Source organism: Chenopodium album, chromosome 27 (genome assembly GCF_948465745.1).
Source record: "Chenopodium album chromosome 27, dcCheAlbu1.1, whole genome shotgun sequence".
Classification (NCBI taxonomy): domain Eukaryota; kingdom Viridiplantae; phylum Streptophyta; class Magnoliopsida; order Caryophyllales; family Amaranthaceae; genus Chenopodium; species Chenopodium album.
Genome location: NC_137860.1, coordinates 25,866,953 through 25,890,277, shown reverse-complemented (window position 1 = coordinate 25,890,277; position 23,325 = coordinate 25,866,953). Strand labels below are relative to the sequence as shown.

The 23,325-nt window shown below is 33.6% G+C and overlaps 2 protein-coding genes across 3 annotated transcripts; one reads left to right on the top strand and one right to left on the bottom strand.

Moving 5' to 3' along the window:
• Positions 1–1,756: 1,756 nt before the first annotated feature.
• On the top strand, positions 1,757–10,348 carry LOC145620538 (G-type lectin S-receptor-like serine/threonine-protein kinase At4g27290). Its single transcript, XM_081675227.1, has 9 exons — positions 1,757–1,867; positions 3,291–3,717; positions 3,793–7,373; positions 7,607–7,723; positions 7,982–8,154; positions 8,425–8,635; positions 8,902–9,139; positions 9,230–9,380; positions 9,855–10,348. The coding sequence occupies exons 3-9, from the start codon at positions 6,095–6,097 to the stop codon at positions 10,155–10,157; spliced, it is 2,472 nt and encodes an 823-aa protein (XP_081531353.1). The 5' UTR covers positions 1,757–1,867; positions 3,291–3,717; positions 3,793–6,094; the 3' UTR covers positions 10,158–10,348.
• Positions 10,349–11,067: 719 nt separating this feature from the next.
• LOC145620262 (SURP and G-patch domain-containing protein 1-like protein) lies at positions 11,068–18,467 on the bottom strand. 2 transcript variants are annotated; one of them, XM_081674905.1, is made up of 9 exons: positions 18,335–18,467; positions 17,106–17,528; positions 16,057–16,183; positions 15,244–15,350; positions 13,840–13,953; positions 13,101–13,244; positions 12,462–12,641; positions 11,496–11,674; positions 11,068–11,359 (listed from the first exon to the last, which is right to left on the bottom strand). In XM_081674905.1, the coding sequence occupies exons 2-9, from the start codon at positions 17,503–17,505 to the stop codon at positions 11,333–11,335; spliced, it is 1,278 nt and encodes a 425-aa protein (XP_081531031.1). In that variant the 5' UTR covers positions 17,506–17,528; positions 18,335–18,467; the 3' UTR covers positions 11,068–11,332. The 2 variants fall into 2 exon arrangements, with proteins under 2 accessions (XP_081531031.1, XP_081531030.1); XM_081674904.1 differs by having other exon boundaries at positions 17,106–17,540; positions 18,335–18,453.
• Between the last annotated feature and the right edge of the window lie 4,858 nt (positions 18,468–23,325).

The following is a 23,325-nucleotide window of genomic DNA, read 5'->3' as shown; positions in this document are numbered from 1 at the left end:
AGAGTAACATCGCTCTTAATCTTATTTGACGGTGTACAAAGAGCTCATCACACTACCATATCTTTAACTACTTTGATCTTTTTAAAGGTTAAATCTAGAAATCAGATTAGATTAGATCATGTGAATTGAACACAAGTAATAGTAAAATGTAAATAGTTGTTTGTCAAATACAAAGTAGCAAGAATAGTTGAAATTGTAATGTAACACGGACTAGAATCACAAGAAAGGAGGAATTAAAGATGGACCATGGAGGTGAAAGATAATGAAGAGTTTTTTTTTTTCTCTCTCTCTCCAAATGTTAACGAAACTTATAATCTTGTCATCGAGATATCTTAGAAATTAACCTGGGTAGCAAAACTATATATAAGTCAACAAAAATGACTATTCAATATATATATATATATATATATATATATATATATATATATATATATATATATATATATATATATATAATGAAAAACTAGTGTGTGATTTGGCTTTGCTCTAAGTAAAATTATGAACAATTTCTTTTTTTATATTAGATGGTTTAAAAGACTTTATATTATTATTTTTTTTAATTGTGATTAAATTAGAATGTAACTAGGCTAGGTTCCGTGTCATGCACGGTTATTTTAAGTACTCCATATTTTCTTTATATAAGTTAATTTATGGCATACAAAATAAAAAGTTAATATCTTTGTAGAATAAATTATATTTCACATTAAGAAAGGTAAATATTATTTGTTGTTTATTTAGTTGACAAAAAAAAAAAAACTTTTTTTAAAATAGCTTCCTTAAATAAATTTTTTTAATTAATTAAAAAAAAATACTTAGGACACACCAGGAGATGACACGTGTCATTGCTGGTGTGTCTTTTAGTATATAGTTATTGAATTGATGATTGATGGCAACAATAACTTTTTCTTTTTTTTTTGAAACAACAATAACTTTTTCTTATACTCTACTATTTCTAAGTATCTATAAATATAATTAAAGTAATTACCGCTGATGTCATTAATTTCAACATGTCAACTTCTTATAAAAAAATTTCCCGCCAAAACTAATAATGACATCATTATTTTTTCTCCAACATAAATAAAAATTTGAAAATGGTAAATTAATTATACAATTTCTAACAGATTTTATATTTAGATTGACTAATTATGCTATTTCCATTGGAGAAATTAAAGGAAGGTCGGACCTTTTCATTTTATTATAAACATTATCTTTTGCTATTACTAATTCCGTATAATTTATACAGATTATATAAATTGGGTTTCCACTCTTTATAAATTTAACAATTTAATAGATTTTGCTTAAATTATTTGTACTACGTACATATTACACACAAATAAGCTAAAAATATTGTTAAAATCGTAAAATAAAGTTAGAAATCATGCATCGCACGAGCCTAATATAGTATTTATATACTTCTATAAATGTGGATTAAAGCTCAATTCTCTTCAGCTTCTATTCAAAAAAAAAAAAAGGGCTCTATTCTCTTCAGCTTAATGTCAGTTTAGTTCAATTTAGTTCATAATTTCCTTCTCTCATTAACCGTTCGATTTAGTAAATCAGAACATGACCTAGGATGTTTTTAATCTTGTTAAGATAGTAATATATGTAGTTTTCATTCAATCGGTTTTGATGTTTAAATCTCACACCGATGTAAAAAGGATACAAGTGGCACAAAGATAATTTTAAAACAAGTTATTTACGAGTTTGCCATTGTTTATGGAGGAGATAAACTTGTAACCCAAAATTACAATACACTGCTGCGGCAAAATACTTACTCGCATCAAAAGGTCCGCTAATTTTGAACTGGTAAATTTTTGTGCACTATTATTCGCTCGTTGTGGAGAATTATTAAAGAAAATTGATTAAGGTAACAAAATTTATCTTTTATTATTGATTGATTCTCTGCTATTATAATTGTTTTATTTTTTTGAAACCACTCTGCTAATATACTTTTGCTTGAATTATCCAGTCAAATTGAGTCTTATGATAAAATGTTTGTTTTAGTTGGATTTTAGTCGAATTTCGTTTTGCATTTGTTCACAATTGTTGATTTGGACCTTATATTCAGTATGATTTTCCGGATTAAAGATGAGGAAGAGGGAAAGAAAAGTGAAATTTGGTAGGAAGCTGAATTGCTCCCACAGCCTGGTTTGTTTTTCACATTAGTAGTTCAATTTAACATAATGCTTGGATTTACGGCCTATTTGGTAGTCGGTTATAAATATCGGTGATGGGAGTAGAATTAAGTGTAATTTGGCACAATAATATCATAATGTCCTTAATGAAAAGGAGGTCTATTGTCATTACCATGAAAATGAACAATTGAACATTCAAATGTATGTATAATGCCACTTTTCAAAATGTACAATTTCCATTACCAACATTTAATACTCTTATGACTTACTAAACGTGTCGTTATAAGTCATTCAAATGAAATTTCAAGTTGTGAAAACATAGCAAGGGGTGTTGATACTTTTACATAAAAGTAGTAGAGGATGTTGTTTAATGTTTACCAACGTTTGTTAATTAGTAAAAGGAATTTTCAAAATGGTTTTAAGTTGATATAATGCACAATAATTTTAGTCATAAGTCAGCATGACTTTTCCATTTTGTTGAATTTATATATCAAATCTAGAAGAGCTTACACAAGTATCTTAATACCTCAAAAGCATTACGATGCACATTTTTGTAACTTAATACATCTATGTTTAAACTCGAGTTTTAGTTCTTCGAGTTCACCCAGTGTTCACTTTAGTGGATGAATATCAAATTTTCTCTATTGCATCATATTAGCTTATATGTGCAAACTATTCAATCTTTTTTCCTTTTTACTTCCCAGCGAGGAAAGATGAATGCAACTTACATATGGTATAGTTTTTCATGTTATTTGTGCGTAGAGTTCTGTTGTTATGGGCACCTGTAATACCCTTTTTTAATTTCAAGTTTCAAAGATAAAATTTCTTTCAAAGGGTTAGATTGTAATACCAATATTTTATGATTTCATTAGATAAAGTCTCCTACATAAATATATGTTATTTGGGAAACTAGATCATGTTTCTTGATAATGTTATTGGTTTACTCAAATATTTTGTAAAGCTAATTTGTCAACTTTATAATATTGAACAGTTATTAAACACTGTTTTATATCTAGTTATTGGTCACGTGTGAAACTTTGTATCAAACATGCTTCAATTTTTAAATATTCATTAAGTTATGTTTGGTTGTTTAACTTTGATAAGTGCCAATTGCTCAGCTTTTGCTGAATTGTGTGTTTATATTGTTATGCTCAGTCAAAGGATCATCAAGGCTCAAAGACCTTAGTGTCAATTTGTGGAGATAATGCACATGGATGTTTCCTAAGGCAGTAGTAGAAGAAAATCTGATGGAATTCGATTCAAGAAAATCCATACTCGGGATTTGTTTGGGTTACTAATCAAGCTGCTCTATTGGCTTCTTAAATTTTCTGTTGTTCTTCATGTCACCAAAGACTCTGCTCTCATGCTTGTAAACAGTATAGGACCAGTCTTGCGGTTTACTAATACAATTAGATCAGTACAAAATCCAATTGCACAGCTTATGGACTGTGTAACCCTTGCTGTCAGAGATCAGACTAATCACGAAATCCTACTCAATTCTGAGAAGATTCATAGAACACCACACTTTGCACCATGGCAAGATTTTTTATTAGAAGTGAAGATGAGGCACAAACACAGGATGGTTTGTACATAGTAATATTCTCTCTACATTTTTGCACTAATCCTTTCATTCTAATGCTTTATTGTTTTGCTACAGCGGCAACATGCACCCTGATTCCTGAGTATACAATTGATGGGTTATTTTCGGTGAAATCTGATGTCTTCAGCTTTTGAGTAACAGTACTTGTGATTGTATTTGGCAAGAAAAGCAGAGGATTCATCTGTCCGGACAACCATCACAGCCTACTTGGACATGTAAGACTTATTTTACCTCTCAAAATGCAAGCCCCCAAATTCACAAACACACACACATGCACCAAAGGTCATCATTTCATGTCCAGTGATATTGTTGCTATCTCCAAATTTTGGTGGAATGTTAGTGTTACACCATCACATCCTCTGTATATTCTCCTTTGTTTCTTAATTCTTTATTTGTTATTCTTGGTGAAAGTTTGATTACAGCCTACTTTATTTGAATATGTCATTACCTCAAATACGCGTGTCAAATGCTTCACACTCAGACATGTATAGCCGTATAGGACACCTTGACCTTTCATTTTGGGCCAATATCATGGAAAATTTACAAAATATAGTGGAGTTAGACACTTGGACATGTGCTTGAGTCCCATTATTATCAACTACAGCTATAAGCCTTCTTATTGAAACTGAACAACCTGCATTTCAGATATTTAGTGAAAATGACTTTGAGGCTTTCTGTTCATGTTCATTTAAACAACAATTTCTTGACCATTGCATTTGTGATTAGGCGTGATCACCTAAAAGATCCGTTGGCATGTTTCTAGACTAAATTACAATGTTTAACAAGAAAATGAAATTACAAGTCACCAAGAAGCAGTATAGATTTATAAAAGAAAATGTCAGCATATGTCGTAATCCGTTTACCCTCTACGAATGACCCAAAACAGTGGATTGTTGTTTTGGGCCAGGGTTCTGTTTATGCCTCTTTTAGGAGCTCATATAGTTTCTGTTTTAGGAGTAATGTTTTAGCTTCCAGCCTATATAACTGTAACATGTATGCCTAATTCCTACTATCAAAAATCTATCTTTCCTACATGATACATTGTTAGTGAAATACATAAATTTGTGTTGTTCTTTGTTTACTGTTCTTCTTTAACAATTCTCACATCTGTTACAATTATAGCTCACCCGAAAATGGGCGGAATAATATATAAGGGTTAATCAAGGCTAATCAGGTCCAATCAGGTGTAAACCTAAGCTGAACTCAAGACTAAGTTAAAGTATGCACCCTTTATTCTACTTTCGATATACTACCCATTCTTTTATCTTTATGTTTTATTTCAAATAGTGTAATATTATTGTTCTGATTCAGATTTTGGATTCCAAATTTAATTTTTTCACTAGAGGTATTACAGTTAACAAGATTTTGCATGATGTACAACCAACTACTTTTTTTTTTTTTTTTTTTTTTTTTTTAGGAAAATGTACAACCAACTACTCATCTACACTACTTTCAATTTTGCTTATAAAAAATGAACAAAAAAAAATTTTTATTTATAAAAAAAAAACTCCCTCGGTTTCATATAGTTCTTTCAACATTCTGTCTTCATCCGCTCTTTAAAGTTCTTCCTACTTTTGAGCATACATATTACAAAGTACATTGCCTTATTATTCAGTCTACGTTTTGAGGCTATTTTTCTTATTTAAATTGTCTTTGTCATTAAAAGATAATGACGAGTATTTGTAAAAATGCTTCGTAAGACTTTGTCTAACCTGGTCAGTAGATGACCAGAGTGAAGGTGTGAAGTGAGAAAAGGAATTTGAAAATGAAATAAATTAAGAGAATGAAATCTCCATGCCCAGATTTACCCTCTCCTATAGAGATGACCAGGTTGTGCTATTTGGACTTCACATGAGCTGCTTATGCATGGCAATGTGACAGGTGACTTTTATTTATTTATTTATTTATATACTTATTTATTATACATTTTATTGACTATAATTTGTATTATTTCTATCATTACTGGTATTATTATTATTACTGGTCGTTCAAAGCATAAAGAACGAAATAATTAAAAACATATCTGGGACCTACTAATATGATAGTTTTGGTTCAATGATCAACCAATGACTATGCTCAACAATATTGTATAAAAGAAGAAACTGTTGACTTTTATATGTTATGCATCTGTTGCGATGAGCATTCAAGCAATTACATGTGTGTAAAAAATATTTCACGACTTATCCACGATTTAATTAGTGAATTTAAATATGTATGAGCTTGATGATAAACGTATTCAGTCAAAATCTTTATTTTTATGAAGAGTTGAACTAAGTGGATCAATTAGACCATGTAATTCATTGTTCTATAAGGTTGTCTAAGCTATACATAGTTTCACACCATTAAATTTTAAAGAGAGATGATAACTAAGTATGTTATAGTTCTTATCTGGTTTCTTGTGTCCTTGATCATTAGTTGTGTAGCTGTAGATACAATTTCTCTTGGTAAATCCATTCGAGATGGAAATGTCTCGGAAACATTAGTGTCTGCTGGTGGAAATTTCGAGCTGGGGTTTATTTCAGGTACTAATGGAATGAGATATCTCGGAATTTGGTTCAAGAAAATTCCCACTGTGAATGTTGTTTGGATTGCCAATCGAAAAGCTCCAATTATGGATTCTTCTGGTGTTCTTAGGCTCACCAACAATTCTGTTCTTACACTTTCCAATCAATCCAATGGTTCAGGGGGAGGAGTCTTGTGGTCTACCAATACAACAAGGTCAGTAAAGAATCCAATTGCACAGATTTTGGATGATGGAAACTTTGTTGTAAGAGATAAAAATGATGACAACCCTGATAATTTTTTATGGCAAAGTTTTGACTATCCTTGTGATACTATGCTGCCTGGAATGAAGTTGGGAAGGGATGTTGTTACCGGGTTTGATCGGTTTCTTACAGCATGGAAAAGTAGTGTGGATCCTTCTCCGGGTAGCTATACATATCAAATGGATCCTCATGGATACCCACAGCCATTTGTTTTTAAAGATTCTTCTATTGAGCTGTTCCGAGATGGTCCGTGGAATGGTTACTGGTTCTCTGGGACCCCTTTGTTACCAGATGACACCAGGGCTGAGTTCTTCTTGAATGACAAAGAGATGTACTTTACCTATGAAACGGGTGATGTCCCTACTAGGAGGACTTTGGATATAAATGGCAACATTTTGCGTCTTAATTGGAATAATGTTACTAATACTTGGGAAACATATCATACAAAACCAAATGATAAGTGTGACCATTATGCAGTCTGTGGTGCATTTGGTATATGTAATCTTGTAACTTCTGTTCAATGTCAGTGTCTAAAAGGTTATGTGCCAAAGTCCCACACTGATTGGTATGAAAGGGAGCAGTTTAGGGATGGGTGCGTTCGCAGTGGCCCATCAAACTGCAGCATTAACAATGGGTTTATAAAGTATTCTAATGTCAAACTGCCTGACACAAGATCTGCTTGGTATAATATAACCATGACCTTGAAGGAATGCAAGAACAAGTGCTTGCAGAACTGCTCTTGTACAGCTTATGCATCTTTAAACCTCAAAGATCAAGAAAGTGGCTGCTTGCTTTGGTTTGGTGCTTTAATGGACATAAAAGATCTCAATGGCCCTGGACAAGTTCTTTACGTAAGGGCGGCCTCTGACTCTGGTAAGAACCTGTTACTAGTTCTTTTTCTTAAACCTGTTTTCTTTCTTTTTCAGTTGAAACTAAATAGTACGGATTATATGTACGGAGTATTTTGTTTCTGATAAGAATTTTGCCTATGTTCCTGATTCTGTTTTCTTTTGCAAACATTTCATTTGGTATCATTTTGAGAATTTCAGTAGTTAATCTCTTGTAAGTTGTAGAATTTTTAAGTGATTATGTTCTTCTTTTTGCAGGTGATCGGAGAAAAGTAATTTGGATAGCAATAGGCTCCAGTTTGTTGGCTGTCCTGCTTATATGTGGCACAATGATCTTTGTTCTACGGAAGACAAGGATGAAAGAGAGGAAAAGAAGTCAGTCTGAATTTATTTGCTGTTTCTTCATATATATAAACCACAACCGATTTTAGGGAGTTCATCCGTACTGCGATTTCAACTGACAATTAATTCATTGTTGGATAACAAGCAAAGCTTTGACATATTCTCTAAAAATAAGTAGATGCCACTGGGAATATAAAAAATAAAAAACTTTCCAGTTCCACCTTGAAGGCTTGAACACTTGATTATTCTTCCCTTACATTGTTTTATTGATTTCTTATCTATTGGTCACAGGATTCTTTAAAACAAGAAACGTTAAGCAAGACAGCAACAACACCAACAACAACAACAAAGAAAAAGAGAAGTCTGAGCTGCCAATATTTTCCTTCAGTGTGGTACAGCAAGCTACCAATTCCTTCTCACAAAAAAGCAAGCTTGGAGAAGGCGGCTTTGGGCCAGTCTACAAGGTATTAAGTTCAGTAATTTACTTTGTTCCATAATTGTTTAAGAAGGTGCAGCCACATACAAGTGTACAGCCAAAAAAAAAAAAAAAATGTCAGACACCAATACTAACATGAAGAGGAAACTGGATGATCAATATATGTTTGGCAAATATCCTTATTGAATGGAATACAAATCTTCTATATCATTTCATTTTCTTGAGATATTGTGAATTAGACAGGTTTTACTTTTAATTTGCCGTACAGATTTTGATTGCCCCGTCTAATATTTCCCAGGGATTGTTGGATACTGGAGAAGAAATAGCAGTGAAAAGGCTTTCAAGAAAATCAAGACAAGGATTGAATGAATTTAAGAATGAGGCTTTATTTATCGCTAGGCTTCAGCATCGCAATCTTGTGAGACTTATTGGATGCTGTGTTGAAGCAGAAGAAAGGATTTTAATCTATGAATACATGCCCAATAAAAGCTTGGACCGCTTCATATTTGGTTTGGATTTCTCTAGACTTCACATTAATGCTTATTTTGTTACTTTCATTAGTTTCATAACAAGTTTTAATCTGCTACATGTTGAATAATTTAGTTTGTTCACTAAAAACTGGCAGTATTTTTCCTGGAACTGAAGGCTTTAGATTGAAGCATTGACATATAATAGTAAAGAAACCTAGGCATGTTTGAAATCATCTTAGTTTATTGCAGCCATTGTTTGCAACGCACAATAAATAGAAAAGCTTACAGTTCTGGTAAATTGGCAGGTGAAACGAGCAAATCCATATTGGATTGGACAAAGCGTTTTGAGATAATCAAGGGGATTGCTCGTGGTCTACTTTATCTTCATGAAGACTCTAGATTGAGAATTGTTCATCGAGACCTTAAGGCAAGCAATGTATTACTTGATTATGAGATGAACCCCAAAATTTCAGATTTTGGCCTTGCTAGAAGTTTTGATGGAAATGATTGTGAGGCAATGACCACGAGTGTAGTTGGAACATAGTAAGATTCTTAACTCACTTTAGACTATTGGACTTTAAGCTAGTTGTGGTTCCTTGTTCATCTGTTAACGCTTCCATTTGTTTGTGACAGCGGCTATATGCCTCCTGAATACGTTATTGATGGGGTGTTTTCAGTGAAATCTGATGTCTACAGCTTTGGAGTTTTGGTGCTGGAGATTATTTCTGGCAAGAGAAATAGAGGTTTTAATCATTCAGATCACCAACACAATCTTGTAGGACATGTAAGATCAGTCATCCTTTTGATTCTATTTTTCTTACCGTTCCTAGTGAAAATTACTGAGTACAGTCTTTCAAGCTTTTGTCATACAAAATGTGCATTCTTTCCCAGTTGCATATTTAGGAACAAGACAGGACTGTAGGCTTTATGCAACTTTTTTGATATACTTCGTCTTATGTTGCACATGCAAATATCAAAACAAGTTTATCATGTGCAAGTGCAACCAATTATAACGAGTCTTTAAAGCTCATCCCAATCAAAACTTTACTCATTTCAATTAAATTCAGTTCTGAACTTTATTCATGGTTTTACAGCCTAAAAACAATCTGCTTAAATTTTCTTCGTCTTCACTGTGGTCCAGCCAAAACAATGCTGTTGTTACTGAATTAGACTGGTTTTTACTTAATGAACTAACTGATGGAACATTATTTTACAAGTTCAGAACCACTCTTAACTTGATTTTGTCTATGGTATGTAGACTTGGATGCTTTTCAGAGACTGCAAGACTTTGGACATTGTAGAACCATTAATTTGGAACCCAAAATACGACTATGAAATGCAACGGTTGATACACTTAGGCTTGTTGTGTGTTCAACAGCATCCAGAAGACAGACCCAGCATGTCTTTTGTTACAGCCATGCTAAGTGGAGATAGCAAATTGCCAGAACCGAAAGAACCTGGCTTTTACTTTGAAAGGAATATGCCGCAATATTCTGTTTCAAGCACCCCCCATTCAAGCACCCAAAATGAAATTACTATGACTTTGTTTTCTGGAAGGTAGAGTTAATCATAACCATATTGTTAAGCCAGAGTGACCCTGCTAAATACTTGGGTTTTTTTACTGGTTATTTAAGCTTCGAGAAAATTATGTATAAATGTGTGATACTAATGACTTACGATTACAGTTGATTGCTCACGAGCTCTAAGATAGGATATAAAATGTATAGATTTCTACCATAGTTCTTAGAATGTCATGATGGCTCATGCATAATTTATCCACTTGTTCTAGCTCAACTGTTCCTGCCTTCCTGGTGGGTTTTGAAGCAAACAAACGAGTGAGCTATATGTACAAAAACTATGATACAAATAAGAGAGTAAAAATTTGGTCCATTAATTTGAACTCTTTCCAAACAAGGGTTGGATAAAAGGTTAAGAGTTAGAATTCCAAAACCCGAAAAAGTTGAGGCTGGTATATCATCTAAGATTAGGGATTCAATCATTGATAACTGTTGATCAGAAACTGGTCTGATGTACAGCTGACAGAAATTTGACAGAGGCAAGATGAACTATTTAAAGCACTCGGAAAGATACAATGGAATGCGTTTCTTGTGTTTGTTATCAATTCTTTAAGAAATAAATGAGTATTTTAAATAGTTTATGAGAGGCAAAAAAAATGAGTTGATAATGATAAGTTGATGATATATAAGGTTCAAGAGTTCGAGTTGTAATGATCAAAGTTGACAGAGGCAAGCATACCTCCAGTCGACAAAATGCTTGTTGCTACCTTAGTGGTAATGTAGGACTAAAGGAGTGTTTTATTAAAACAAACTTCATGAAAGGCATTTGAAGGCTTGATTGGTATATTAATTGGAATTCAAATCAAAAACCCCTAAAACCCTAATTGGTTACTGCTAACAAAGAATTCCAATCAAACTTTTATGGGGTAAAGACTTCAAGCCAGTCCCAGCGGATGCAAACACTTGCAAATATATTAGAATAAAAGAAATTTTAATAGAGAAAAAGGATAACAATACATTTCTTTTTTTCCTAAAAGGAAACACAATGGAATTAGGGCAGACTTCTCTCGAGACTATACCCTAGTATAATGTATACATGACAAGCACTGCAGCAAATTTATCATGCTCTCTCTGTATTTTACAGCCTTTTTGTCAATAGCTAAAAAATTTAAATCAACCCAAATAGAAGTCTCCTTCAACAGCTGGTCGCTATGATTCCTCAGTAATATGCTTTGCGCGGGTTATTCTACAAAGATGAAAATGGACAATATGAGCAACAATATTAACATATATAATCTTCAACACAATAATACTATGATAAAAAGACTTTTAAAAGGCAATGAATAAATGAGGTGTCTTTAGAACATAAGAGAAGGCAATACCAGGGGATTTGGCCTGTGACGATATCCTAGCATCATGCGCTTCTTGTACTGCTCGTATATATCATCTTCAGGAGTCACCTCACCAGGTTGCTGGGCACCAACACCAAGATGGTCTTTCTTTACATTACCTGCTGCAATAGGATCAGCAATGCCTTTCCTTGAACTGCCCAGGCCCTCACCTGCAATATAAAAATCAAGGTAAGAACACTAATTACCAAATTATAATAGTTTTCTGTTGGTAATCAAGTCCAAAGCCAATAGTCAGGTATCTACAATAGCAGGAAAGCTTTTAAGGAAAATTAGTCAGGTAGGAATGTAGGATCTTGTTAGATTCATCTCTATTAAATACAGGCATAAGCGGTACCCTTCACTAGGAGAGAGTGTCCACTTTACAAATCCAAAGAGGTTTTATCCCAAAACCATACGGCAACAAAAAGAGTAACCCCTGAGTCTAATAAAGTTTAATTCTCTCATCTTTTAACAAAGTGGGACACATGTTTGTAAAGGCAATACTTTAACATTCCCTAACATATAAGGTCCCTTTATTTCCGTTACCCAGGATTTATAATCCAAGAGCACTACTACTACTAGAAAAAAGTACAACTTTTGAATAACATGCACGAATGTTAGTTGTGCTCAGCAATAAAATGCACCGAAAAAAGACGTTCAGCATAAGTGAAAGTATGGCATGCGTATGACTATGACCATATAAGGTTTAAGCTGGTCAGCACAGATGAATCGTGTCTACACAACAAATACCACTCAGAGTAAAATCAAGTGTAAGGCAAGCTCTGGAATGGTCCAGATGTACACTGACTCACCCATAACCACTAACCACTAACTTAAATTTGGCCGTACGAGACTTTCCATTTCAAATCAATACATTAATCAAATTATGTAAAATGTAATTGCAAGCAAAATAATCCTCAGGACTTCATATCGCAAATGATAGAGTAGGAAACACACCTTCTTTCCATCCCATTTTTGACAAGAGCTTATGCCCAACATTATCTGCTTGAATTTTTGCCTTGTCAGCAGCCTCCTTGGCTGCTTTTTGTGCAGCTGCATCATTACATTTAGCCAAAAAACCCTCTAGCTCTTCTGGTGGTATGTAGTCTCCCATGTGATGCCCTCTCTTTCCAACGGCTGCCATGGCAAATTCAAAGATTAGCAACTGAATTCAACTGAACATGCATCACAAAATTGCTCAAGCCTAACATATCACAGAAAAGGGCCAATTTTCCACACCCCAGCCAGGCTGGAGCTAGAAAGGGAGAGGGAGGGATTTCAAGCATCAAACCATCAAAGTGAAACTTAAGATTAAGAACAGCCACCCCACGTATTGAAGCTATCATAAGCAAGTCTAGGAACACCAATATGCTCATCGTTGAGACTTGAGATTGAGGCTTTTTCAAATTAAAAAACCAAAAAATAATTTTTAGAATACTGAAAGAAAAAAGCAGTAATCAAATAATTTTCTAAAACCATATAGATTTATTTTTTGGTTACAAAACCATATCAATACATAGTATATAATAAAAAAATATTTAAATACAAAGTAATAAACGGTAAATTCTTAATTTCTTGAAGACAGCCAAAATTTACCTTGAACTTGAAGGGAAGCTGGAGGAGGCATCTCATCTCGTGATTGTTTAGGTGGTCTTTTCTTCTCTTCAGCTGCTGCTTTCTTCATGTAATACTCCATCATCGCTATAGGATCTGATCCAGAAACTGATGAGCTTGATTCCCCTGCATAATAGAAATCTTATAAATATTATAATCCTCAATCAAGAGCGGAATAGACATAAGCAAACTGAATTCAATCCATGTATGAAAATTCACACATCAGGATACAACAGAAGACAAGGCACATAATAATGTCAATTTTGAGAAAAAAAATCAAATCATAGGCATTGCTAGATACAAGCCCTTGTACATCCTAGGACCTTCACTAGTTGCATGCTTCAAGAAACAAGGAAGAAAAATCAACACAATCAGTAAATTGAACCGGTATCGGTACACCAACAAATCTTTGGTGATGGAAGGAAGGATAACATAGTTTGATCAATACATCCATAAAAAGACAGCACTTAAAAGGAATATTAATATGCACTACCAAACCACAACACAAGAAAAAGGCATGATAATTTAAAAATTCAATATTACAAAAAGGAGGGCATATTGGAAAGACAATTTCCAGCAAAAGCATCACAGAAAGGCTAGTTATATCATGTAGCTCCAAAAAAACCACAATCATTGGAGACAAAGAACTGCAATAATCATTCAAACTTTCTATTAAAGACATAGTAAACATACAGAAAAACATAATGGACCAAATTCTCACCGCTTCTTGCAGATGTAGTCTCAAAAGAACTGGCTTCATTTACGTCATAAGCAGGTGTGTGATAATTTAACTGCGGATTACTTTCCATTCGAGGAGCTGAAGCAATCTTATCACCTGTAGATGCAATTTTCATGGGGTAAATGCTAGCACCATGGAGAATTCAAAATCTTCTCTTAATTACGAATAATGCAAAATCATGGCATAAAGCCTTCCATAGGTAGTAAGCAGAGAATTGATTGGGTCATTATAGTGCCAAAGAAACATTTTTAATTTTTTACTGGATGTTACAAGGGAAGCTTAAATAAAAATGTATTATAAATCTTCAGTGACCCCATGGAGCATTTTAATTTCATATCCAAGTCCAAAATGCAACACAATAGTGGCAATCACACATAAACAACATAAAACGTAAGCATACCTATCATCATGTCTAAGAAAAAAAAAAAAAAACTTCAATGTATTAAAAGTTTCTCAAATTCATCTACTTCAGTTATGAGTTCTTCAAGGTGTAAGTTCAAACAATAAGGGGAAAAAGGATAAAAGGTGGGTGTCAAAAAAAGTAGAAGTACGAAAAGCTTTCACAAGAGTCAATGAGTAAGCATACTACACACATGCCACTTTGTAACCTACACTGAAATTGAAGAGGAAATTTATTTAAATATTGTAAATATCAAGTAAAAAGGACACTCCAGAGATGTGAAAAATGAACCCTACAATCTACATCACGAACCCTCTCCCCAGAAAAACCAGAAGCCTTCAATATGAAATCATACCAAATCTTGCCCAGGTAAACTAAATAAAAAAATAAAAATAAATAAATAAATCATATTCAAGTTAGTGCTAATTTGCATGAGTGCATGACTAAGCTTTCCCCTCGAAAGATATCATACCCTATCCGGCTATCCCTCCATCTAGCCAACCCACCAAACAGCCTAAAGTACAATATATTCAGTATGCACTTCTCTATCCAACTCGGCTTCTAAACTACCAGATCATACTTCAATTTACACTGTTGACCAAAACAAAAATACTCAAGTTCCCCAAAGAAAGCACCGAATGTCCCAAAGTCAGAGTAACATCAGAGCATATGCTGAAGAAAACATATATGCAACACAAACAGAAACAGAGTACTCGAGCCTATGCCCTAGCCAAACTGTGTAGCTCACATCCACATATCACTAGTTAAGGCAAAGGCCTTCAAGTTCATAACAGCACCGAAAGATCATTGGAAATTTTATAGAGATGACTAGATGAGATCTTAAATGAAAAAAAATAGTAATTTATCCTACTTGATCAGAAATAGTAATCTTATGCTTCCCAATTCCAGAAAGTACTTAGTTTATGCACTCAAAAAAACATTCTAGGATGCTGTTAATTATCCAAAAAAAAAAAAAGGGAACCAACCACTTTGTGTAGTCTGTAAGTCCTTGCTCATAGCTAGTGCTTTTTCCTCTTCCTGAATACGATACTCATAGTACTTGAATTCAGTGCAGGCTTCATCAAAGAGAAATCTGAAGAGCAAACATGATTAGGGATAGTACGAGCCAGACAACCAATAACCCACACATCTCAATGCAGGAAAGTATATACAGCTTCCCATAAATTATCCAAATTCAGCCAAAGAAGCTAACATTCAGGAATCAGACATCAACAGGCCCCATAACGCAAATCAAGACAGCAAAAATCTTATAAAGTATACAAAACATCAAAAATAAATCAAAGATCTTAACATATCTTTCCTTTAAAAAAGTATCAATTCTGGATATCAATTACATTGATATGCAACATTATTCTATTACAACATCATTCTATTACAACATTATGCACGTATATTGTCACACTGACTACAATAATAAAATGCATACATAACATGTAAACATAACCCTAATGCCTTTAAACATATCTGTTACTATGGCAAGATAATGCCTCAAAAATTGTGTGTAGATTTATTCAAATAAATATTGTAACTGATTCAACAATATCATCCATTACCCAAAGGGAACAGCCAGGATTTAAAATTTATTTTAAGAGGAGTGTGCATTCAACTGCCTAAGTTCACTACACATAAATGGGCCCAGTGTAGCATAACTTTTTAATGACTAAGATAGGAAACAGTAAGAAAGAAAGACTACACTCAAGAAGGGTTCTCTTAAGTTATATTAAAAACTTGAATGGCTTGAGTGGCTAAAACCAGATAAGAGTTGACAGATTACGTACCTAAAAGGAGTATTTCCAGGATTTTTCTGACGAGTGATATCCTCAATTTGCCTTCCTTTCTTAGCCACAAAACTTGCTAGCCTGTCTGCAGCTTTCTTCACTGCAGGATCACTTGGGGAAGGAGGTGCTGCATGTCACTTAAAGAACTGATTAATACCATGGGCATGAACAACGCAATGCAAATTACTCTTGTAGCAGGCCTGCCACATTTCCAAATCGTTCAATGAACATATCTTTCCCCATGGTTGAAAGGGACATAAGATGTAAGCTGCATTCATGAGACAACACACTTGATAATGAATAGTCCTACGGATTCGCTATACAAACAGAGAAGCTTGTCCACGACTTCCTTAGGGAACAACACATCAAAAAAGGGGGGAAAAGTAATAGACGTGAAAGCAATATTAAAGTTGGAAAAAAAAAATGGTTGAAACAATATATTATCTGAATGCACCCTCTCTATTCATTCGGTCATTCCTATACCTTCCATCAGTCATGGCAAAGCATGAAAATCTTTGAACTTCTAACTTAAATTAGTTGCCAACATCGCGGACCTTTAGTCACCTCTTCTTTCAAACCAATAATAGATAAGTATTTATTTGGTAACAATACGTGCTAACTAACTCTTGTAAAACCTGAACCCTATGAGGAAACCAGAAAAATATGAAAATCTCAACAGGACAGTACTATTATATATAGATTTTAAAGGATGAGAACTATGAATATCAAGAGCAACCATTGCCCAAGGTATTATGTGCATATATTATAGCACAAAGACAACTTGCCAGAAATTATTGGTTCTCCTTTATTGTCAACCGCTGATTATATGTCAAGCCAACTACAGAAGATTAATAGAATGTCCATGCAGCAATGCACATAGTTTAAGAGAAACTACACTTGACATGTAAGGGTCGATAAAGCCTGAAGAGTAAATACTAGTAAAGACACACATAAACATCACATACAGAAATGAAAAATAATAGAAAGAATCCAATCATTGAATAAAGTATAAACTAAAATTGAGATATGTGTATACAAACAGGCATTACCAACATCAAATTTTCTGGATGACACAACAGAAGCTTCTGATTGACCCAATTTCTGCCGTTTCACAGAAACTCCATCAGATCCATTATCTGTCCCAGCATCATCTTCGTCATCATCTTCACTCAACTTTACAGAAGGAACCACAAGTTTTGATTTTTGTTTCAAGCTAAATGCAAGCTTGCCACCTGAAGGAGCTGAAGTAGTTTTCCTCTGATTATTATGTTTAGTTTCCGATCCAATTTTAATACTACTGGTAATTGGAGTTGAGTCCCTAGGTAAATTTGTTTTTGGTCCACGGTCCTCAACTACAGCACCCTTTTCCTTGTCTTGGTGAAGCTGTTTAAACTTCTCCATAAATGAGCCATCATTAACAAATAAGGTAGGAGGCACACCTTTATCCATTAGAAAACCCACTTCCTCTTGATCTGATAAAAGGACTACAGCCACTTGTTAAGTTCACTCAGCTCAATCAGACATTCAAGCCGATTCAGGGATATTCCCTTATCAATGTACAGAGAACATAAATTTTAACTAAACAAAAGAAATTTGTGCTACAACAATTCTGTCAGTAACCAAACAAGCCGATTCAAGAACAATCACATCAAAATATGTACTCGTATATCGCCCTTCTCACTCCCTCGATAAAAATATAACCATGTAATCAAATAGATTACTTAAAGCAGCCAAGTCAGGGGCAAAAGCTTAAACAATCAGTCAAAAACAATCATGATTATATAGTGTTACGAAGTATATACAACAAATTGATAGCTTTAATTAATCATCAATCCTTTGATCTTTCAAAGAAACCATTATTTCTCATTAAAATAGATACTTCCCAGAACATAATTGTTCGCAAATCCCACTACACAAGATTGAAAGCACAAAATAGGATAAATAAATAAATTAATTAAAAACTCTCCAAAAACTTGAACTACTAGCAAAAATCAATCAATCTATCAATTATTTCTAAGGAATAAGGAAAGTGAAACCCTAGAATTAAACTTTACCCCAAAAAAACGAAAAATAAAATCAAATACATAATCAAACAACAAGGAATAACATCAACTCGATCCAAAAATAATGATTCAATTGAGCTGTTTGAAGAATTGAATCGCAAAATAGAAAGTGGTTGAATTTTAGCCCCTATCTTAACCGCCGTGAAAGGAAGAATTCATCGTAAAAATCAAAAATTGAAGCGAAATAAAATCTAATTAGAATCGAAAAGAAATACCTAATTGTATGATTAGGGGATGATCGCCAAAATTGCAGGTAGTGAGCGATTAGAGAGCAGGACTCCGAGAGGGAGAATGAATGAATGTGGATCAGTGAAATACTGAAAATCCAAGGTGGGTCGTTTTTATTTTCTTTTGCTGTTATAATATGGAGTATAATTATACAAAGTGAAAAATATACGTAGTATGGAGTATATTTTTTTTTTTTTTTTTTGAGGGAGTATGGAGTATATTATACGGTTTTTTTTTATACTTTGACGGGAAAAATATACAAAAAAAAATTGACTCTAGTAATCCCAACTATGATTAGCATAATGGATTAATGGTGTTTCTTGAATGGTGCTAACTTGCTAATTATCGATTAACTCAGGTTGGTCCTAATTTTTTAGAAGGTCATTGTCACAGCGGTGTCTTACATATGTATATCTAACTTATTTGACCAGTTAATAGTGTCACTCGCATGTCTTATTTTTTTCATCTCAAAACATTTATATTTAGTAAATGAACTACTAAATATTCAACACATGATAATTTCAACTGGTTTACCCGGTCATAATAGTTTAGGGAATGTTTTAAGAAGAACCCCAAGAGTAAGAACCCTATGAGTTAATTGTGAGTTGGGGCCTTACTTTTGAAGAAGAATGTCCATAGTTAAGAATGGTAATGTTAATTTTTTCCAATATACAGTTAAGTATTTTAGTTGGGTTTCGTTAGAATTGTCTCAATTTATATTTCAAAAATAGATATTTTTATAATTTTTGCAATCACATTATTAAAGATATTTATAATTGTGTGTTAGCAAACATACTAGTTAAAGTAGAACAATTAAAAAGCAGAGGAAGTAATATTTTGGGGGTTAAATTAAGTAAAATTCCTAGCACCAAGAGCGGTTTTAAAATACCATCCATTTTTTTTCTTTTTCTTTTTTTTTTTATTTCCCAACCATCCATTTTTTTTCCAAAATGGTACAATTATGCAATTTTTTTTTTTGGGCTACTAAATGTCGCCCAAAATTTACCCATGTAATAAATGGAAACATTTTCTGAACTAAACTTATTTAAACTTAAAGTACGAGTACTTGAAATTCACACGTGTCTCACCATGCTAGGCTTTAAAACTCCATCCTAGATTCCTAGGTTTGTCTTTCATAAAGTATTTACGAAGTATGTTTTAATGCTCTTTTGTTAGCAGTCTGTACTCTATAGCCAGCTAATTTGCAATTTTGCATGTAGGTGGGCTTGTAGATATATTATTACTAGATCAACTGATCAAAAACTCGTAGTAGCAAGCAAGGTGAACAACTTAGCATTAAAAAAAACCATCTTAATTTAATCTTGTTATTATTGAACATCAACAAGATGAAATGATTAATGCTAACAAGTCCAATGAAAGCAAGAAACTAAAGTCTAATGAAAACAAATGTATCTTAAACTGATCGCTCATAGAATCACCACATCAATGCCTCCTCGAATTTGCTTGGCAAGCAGCTCCGCTTGTCCTCTGGCATAAGGTATTCTACCACTGTATTCGATGTCATACCATTTGTGTATATTCGTCATTGACGGAGGACAATGAGGGTCACAAATAATCTTGTTAAGCATGGGTGCATTTTCGGTGAGACAAAATACAAGGTCAGCAAGACGAGCACTTCCATCGAATCCAACAAGCTCCAACACCTTAAGTTGATTATGTTGTTGCATTGCGTGATTAATCGGAACATCCCTTTGAGCTCCCATTGGCACTGCTTGTCGTCTACAAGGCCACAACTGCAAATTAAACCAAACTTGAATCTGTAAGTATAATTTAAATACAATCAAAAATAAAGTACGTCTATAAAAAGTATACGTACGTGCAATAAAAAAAGTTAAAAAAAAATTAAAAAAAAAAACCGTACGTACCTCCAACTTGAAGGTATGCAACAAGGGGCACGCCTCAATTAAAGAGGTCCAAATGAGAAAGTTATTGTCTTGAGAGTGAACTATAGGAAATAAACCTAAAAAACCTGGAATAATACTAGTTTCCTGTACGTATACAAAATTAGAGGAATGAAGAAAACGAAAATAGTTAAGTTGGTTGTGCATTGACATACGTAAAACTTATTGATCAATTGTTGCAGTAATTAAAGAACGAACAATAACTAACCCGGTTACACGGAATTGAGAGTTTCTGGAGTCGATAGGAGAAGTTTGAAAAAAGATGCAAATTTTGCAAAAGGTGATAGCAATATGCAGCTCCAAAGGTGACATTAACAAGTGATGGAACATTAGTATACTCGACTTCAACCTTCCTACCTTCCGCGAAAAATGTAAAACTAGTAAGTTTCGGAGCAAATATTTCCAATGCTTCAATGTTGTGGCAAGAATGTAACTCCAAGTGTTTCAGCTTGAGGGAGGAAACAACAAGTCTTCGTGTTGGAGGACTATTGTACAAAACAGAAAACTTAGATATAATGTTGTTAAACAAGCACGACCTCACCGTGAGGCGCTCGAGGTTGAGACAATAGGCTAGAACATTTTCGACCACGGGTCCTTCCAATACTAATCCTTGCAAGTGTAGGGATCGGAGGGTAGTAAGATGATCATTATAAACGGGGTGAATGAGAGGAAAATCGCGACGAATATATCTATTACCAAAAGTGTATCTACTAGCAAAAAAATAATTATTGCCATGAAGAGTTGATAAGTTCAACTCTAAGTCGCGAACCTTTTTGTTGAAGGCAAATTTTAACCAATTATCAATTTGATCAACATATGTATCATAGAGGGGAAACTTTATTCTGAAGGTGTTCAAATTCGAGGCGTTATTCCTGGCAACAACCTGATTAACCCATGTAACATATCCGTTTATATGATTATTAATCTCTGTTATGTTCGACAAGAATAACTCTGGATCGAAGTTCAAATCAGTAAGGTGAGTCCAAACAAACCTCCACCTTTTCGAAAGAAGGCTACTTCTTCCTGCTGTTTTCATATCCACAAAAGATAACAAGTGAACCAAGATGTGATCTGGTAATTTGCTAATTCGATCTACTTTCTTACTCATTTGGCTGCCTTCATTAACACTTTCTGTTTTCTGTCAACAAAATCAAATCTTTTGTTTGTTAAAATCTAGAATAAACACATAGCGCACACAAGTTAATAAACACATCAAAGACATCATCTTATGGTTTGTTCTCTTCAACTTATTTTCATTTTAGTTCCTCCTCTCATAAATATTCAGTTTAATTTAGTTCAGTTTAATAAATCAGAACAGGCCCTTATATCCGACTACACATAACTTTCTTTTTCATCAATTCTTACCGATACCCAAAAAAAAAAGGTTGGGTGACCATGTGATTAGGGTATTTTGTGTGTCAACAAAAACAAGAGGTAAATATCACAAATAAGTAAATAAGCAATTAATATTGCCCCTTCACAAAAAAAAAAAATGGAGCGATTTAAAATCAGAGAAAGTAATTGTTAATTTCTCATATAATTGCAATTATAAGAGAATGATTTCGGATGCCTACGCTAGTATTGGGGTACCCAATTTCTCATAAAATTAAAATTAATTTAAATCTATCAAATTATTAGATACCCAATTACAAAAAAAAATAAAAAAATAAAAAAATAAAAAATAAAAAGGAGAAGAAAAGATCGAATGCTCACTATTCTCTTGGGCTTGCATTCTGCTTCTGCTTCTTTGCCTCTTTTCAACGGTGAAGAAGGAGGTGATGAGGTTAAATCTATAACTTCAACAATATGATCAACAGGTCGGGTTTGTGTCGGATTATCAAAGGTTTTGGCTAGTACATCCCATAGTTGGTGAGCAGTTTTGGCTTGTGAAACAAGAGGAAAAACACTAGATGATATGGTACCAATAAGTGCACCAAAAATTAGCTTATCTTGGCGAAACCAGGTTTGATAAGCAGGGTTTCGAAGTGCGGAGTCTTTGGCTATGGTCATGGTCATGGTCATGGGTCCAGCGAGATGTTTGTCGTATAAGTCGTAGCCAATGAGCACGGCTTCGACTTGAGTCTTCCATGATTGATAGTTGCTCGACGTTAGTGTGATCGAGTTAGGGATCGAAACCTTTATAAGAGGTTTTGAGGGATCATCCATGTTTGGGATCGAAATGTCGTCGTTGGGAATGGACATGGGTAATTGATTGATTTGATTCTAGGTAGAAAAATAACTAACCTTAACTAGGTTTATATATAAGTTAAGCATCTAAAAGATAAGTATAGGATCTTAAAGATAAGCACTCTGGTTTTTTAAAAATAAAACTAGTGTGTGACCCGGTCTTCGCCCCGGGTGATACTTTGACTTATATTAGATGATTTAACAGACTTATTAATTAATTTAACATGGGTAAATTAGAATACAAGAATAACAATAATTTATTTTGGATTTTTTTTTTGTTTTTATTTTACAGGTTTCGGGATTCAAATCTCTTTGTATGCATTTTATGGCAAAATACTAAAGGTTGTTTCATGATAATGTGACGCTATACCGATATAAGAAGAGATACACGTGGCACATACACAATTTTATGAACGTCTTTTAATAAACACAAATTTTTAAATAAATCGGATGTACAATATTTATTGTACATCCGTTATAAAGTTACCCCTAAAATAAGCAAAAGTTACCCTAATATGGATAAATGTTACCCTAACATAAATAAATGTTACAAAGTATTTATACTTTATTGATAAAAGTTACCCAAAAAATTGTAAAAGTGACCCTAAATTTGATAAAAAGTGACCCCCGATGTACAGTAAATTACTGTACACCGGATGTATACAAAAGTTAAATATATACTAGTATATAGTTCCCTACTTCCCTTCAATTATCTCCTTTGCCTTTCCTCTCCTATTCAAGTAAACAATTATTCTGTATTTACGGAATGAGAGAGTTCGGTAAAACAAGACAAGAGCACAGGAGAGTGAAGAGACTAATCAAACAATGGTGATGCTCTCATAAATTCATGTACTTCAAAATTTCTTACC

What these genes read in the sequence shown, in the direction of transcription:
- LOC145620262 (XM_081674905.1), bottom strand. Translation starts at nt 17,505, where the DNA reads ATGGATAAAGGTGTGCCTCCTACCTTATTTGTTAATGATGGCTCATTT. An exon ending in GACTACATCTGCAAGAAGCG is followed by an intron (nt 13,245 to 13,839) that starts GTGAGAATTTGG and finishes TCTATTATGCAG; the next exon opens with GGGAATCAAGCTCATCAGTT. An exon ending in AAAAATGGGATGGAAAGAAG is followed by an intron (nt 11,675 to 12,461) that starts GTGTGTTTCCTA and finishes TTTATATTGCAG; the next exon opens with GTGAGGGCCTGGGCAGTTCA.
- LOC145620538 (XM_081675227.1), top strand. Translation starts at nt 6,095, where the DNA reads ATGATAACTAAGTATGTTATAGTTCTTATCTGGTTTCTTGTGTCCTTG. An exon ending in GATGAAAGAGAGGAAAAGAA is followed by an intron (nt 7,724 to 7,981) that starts GTCAGTCTGAAT and finishes TATTGGTCACAG; the next exon opens with GATTCTTTAAAACAAGAAAC. An exon ending in GCTTTGGGCCAGTCTACAAG is followed by an intron (nt 8,155 to 8,424) that starts GTATTAAGTTCA and finishes AATATTTCCCAG; the next exon opens with GGATTGTTGGATACTGGAGA.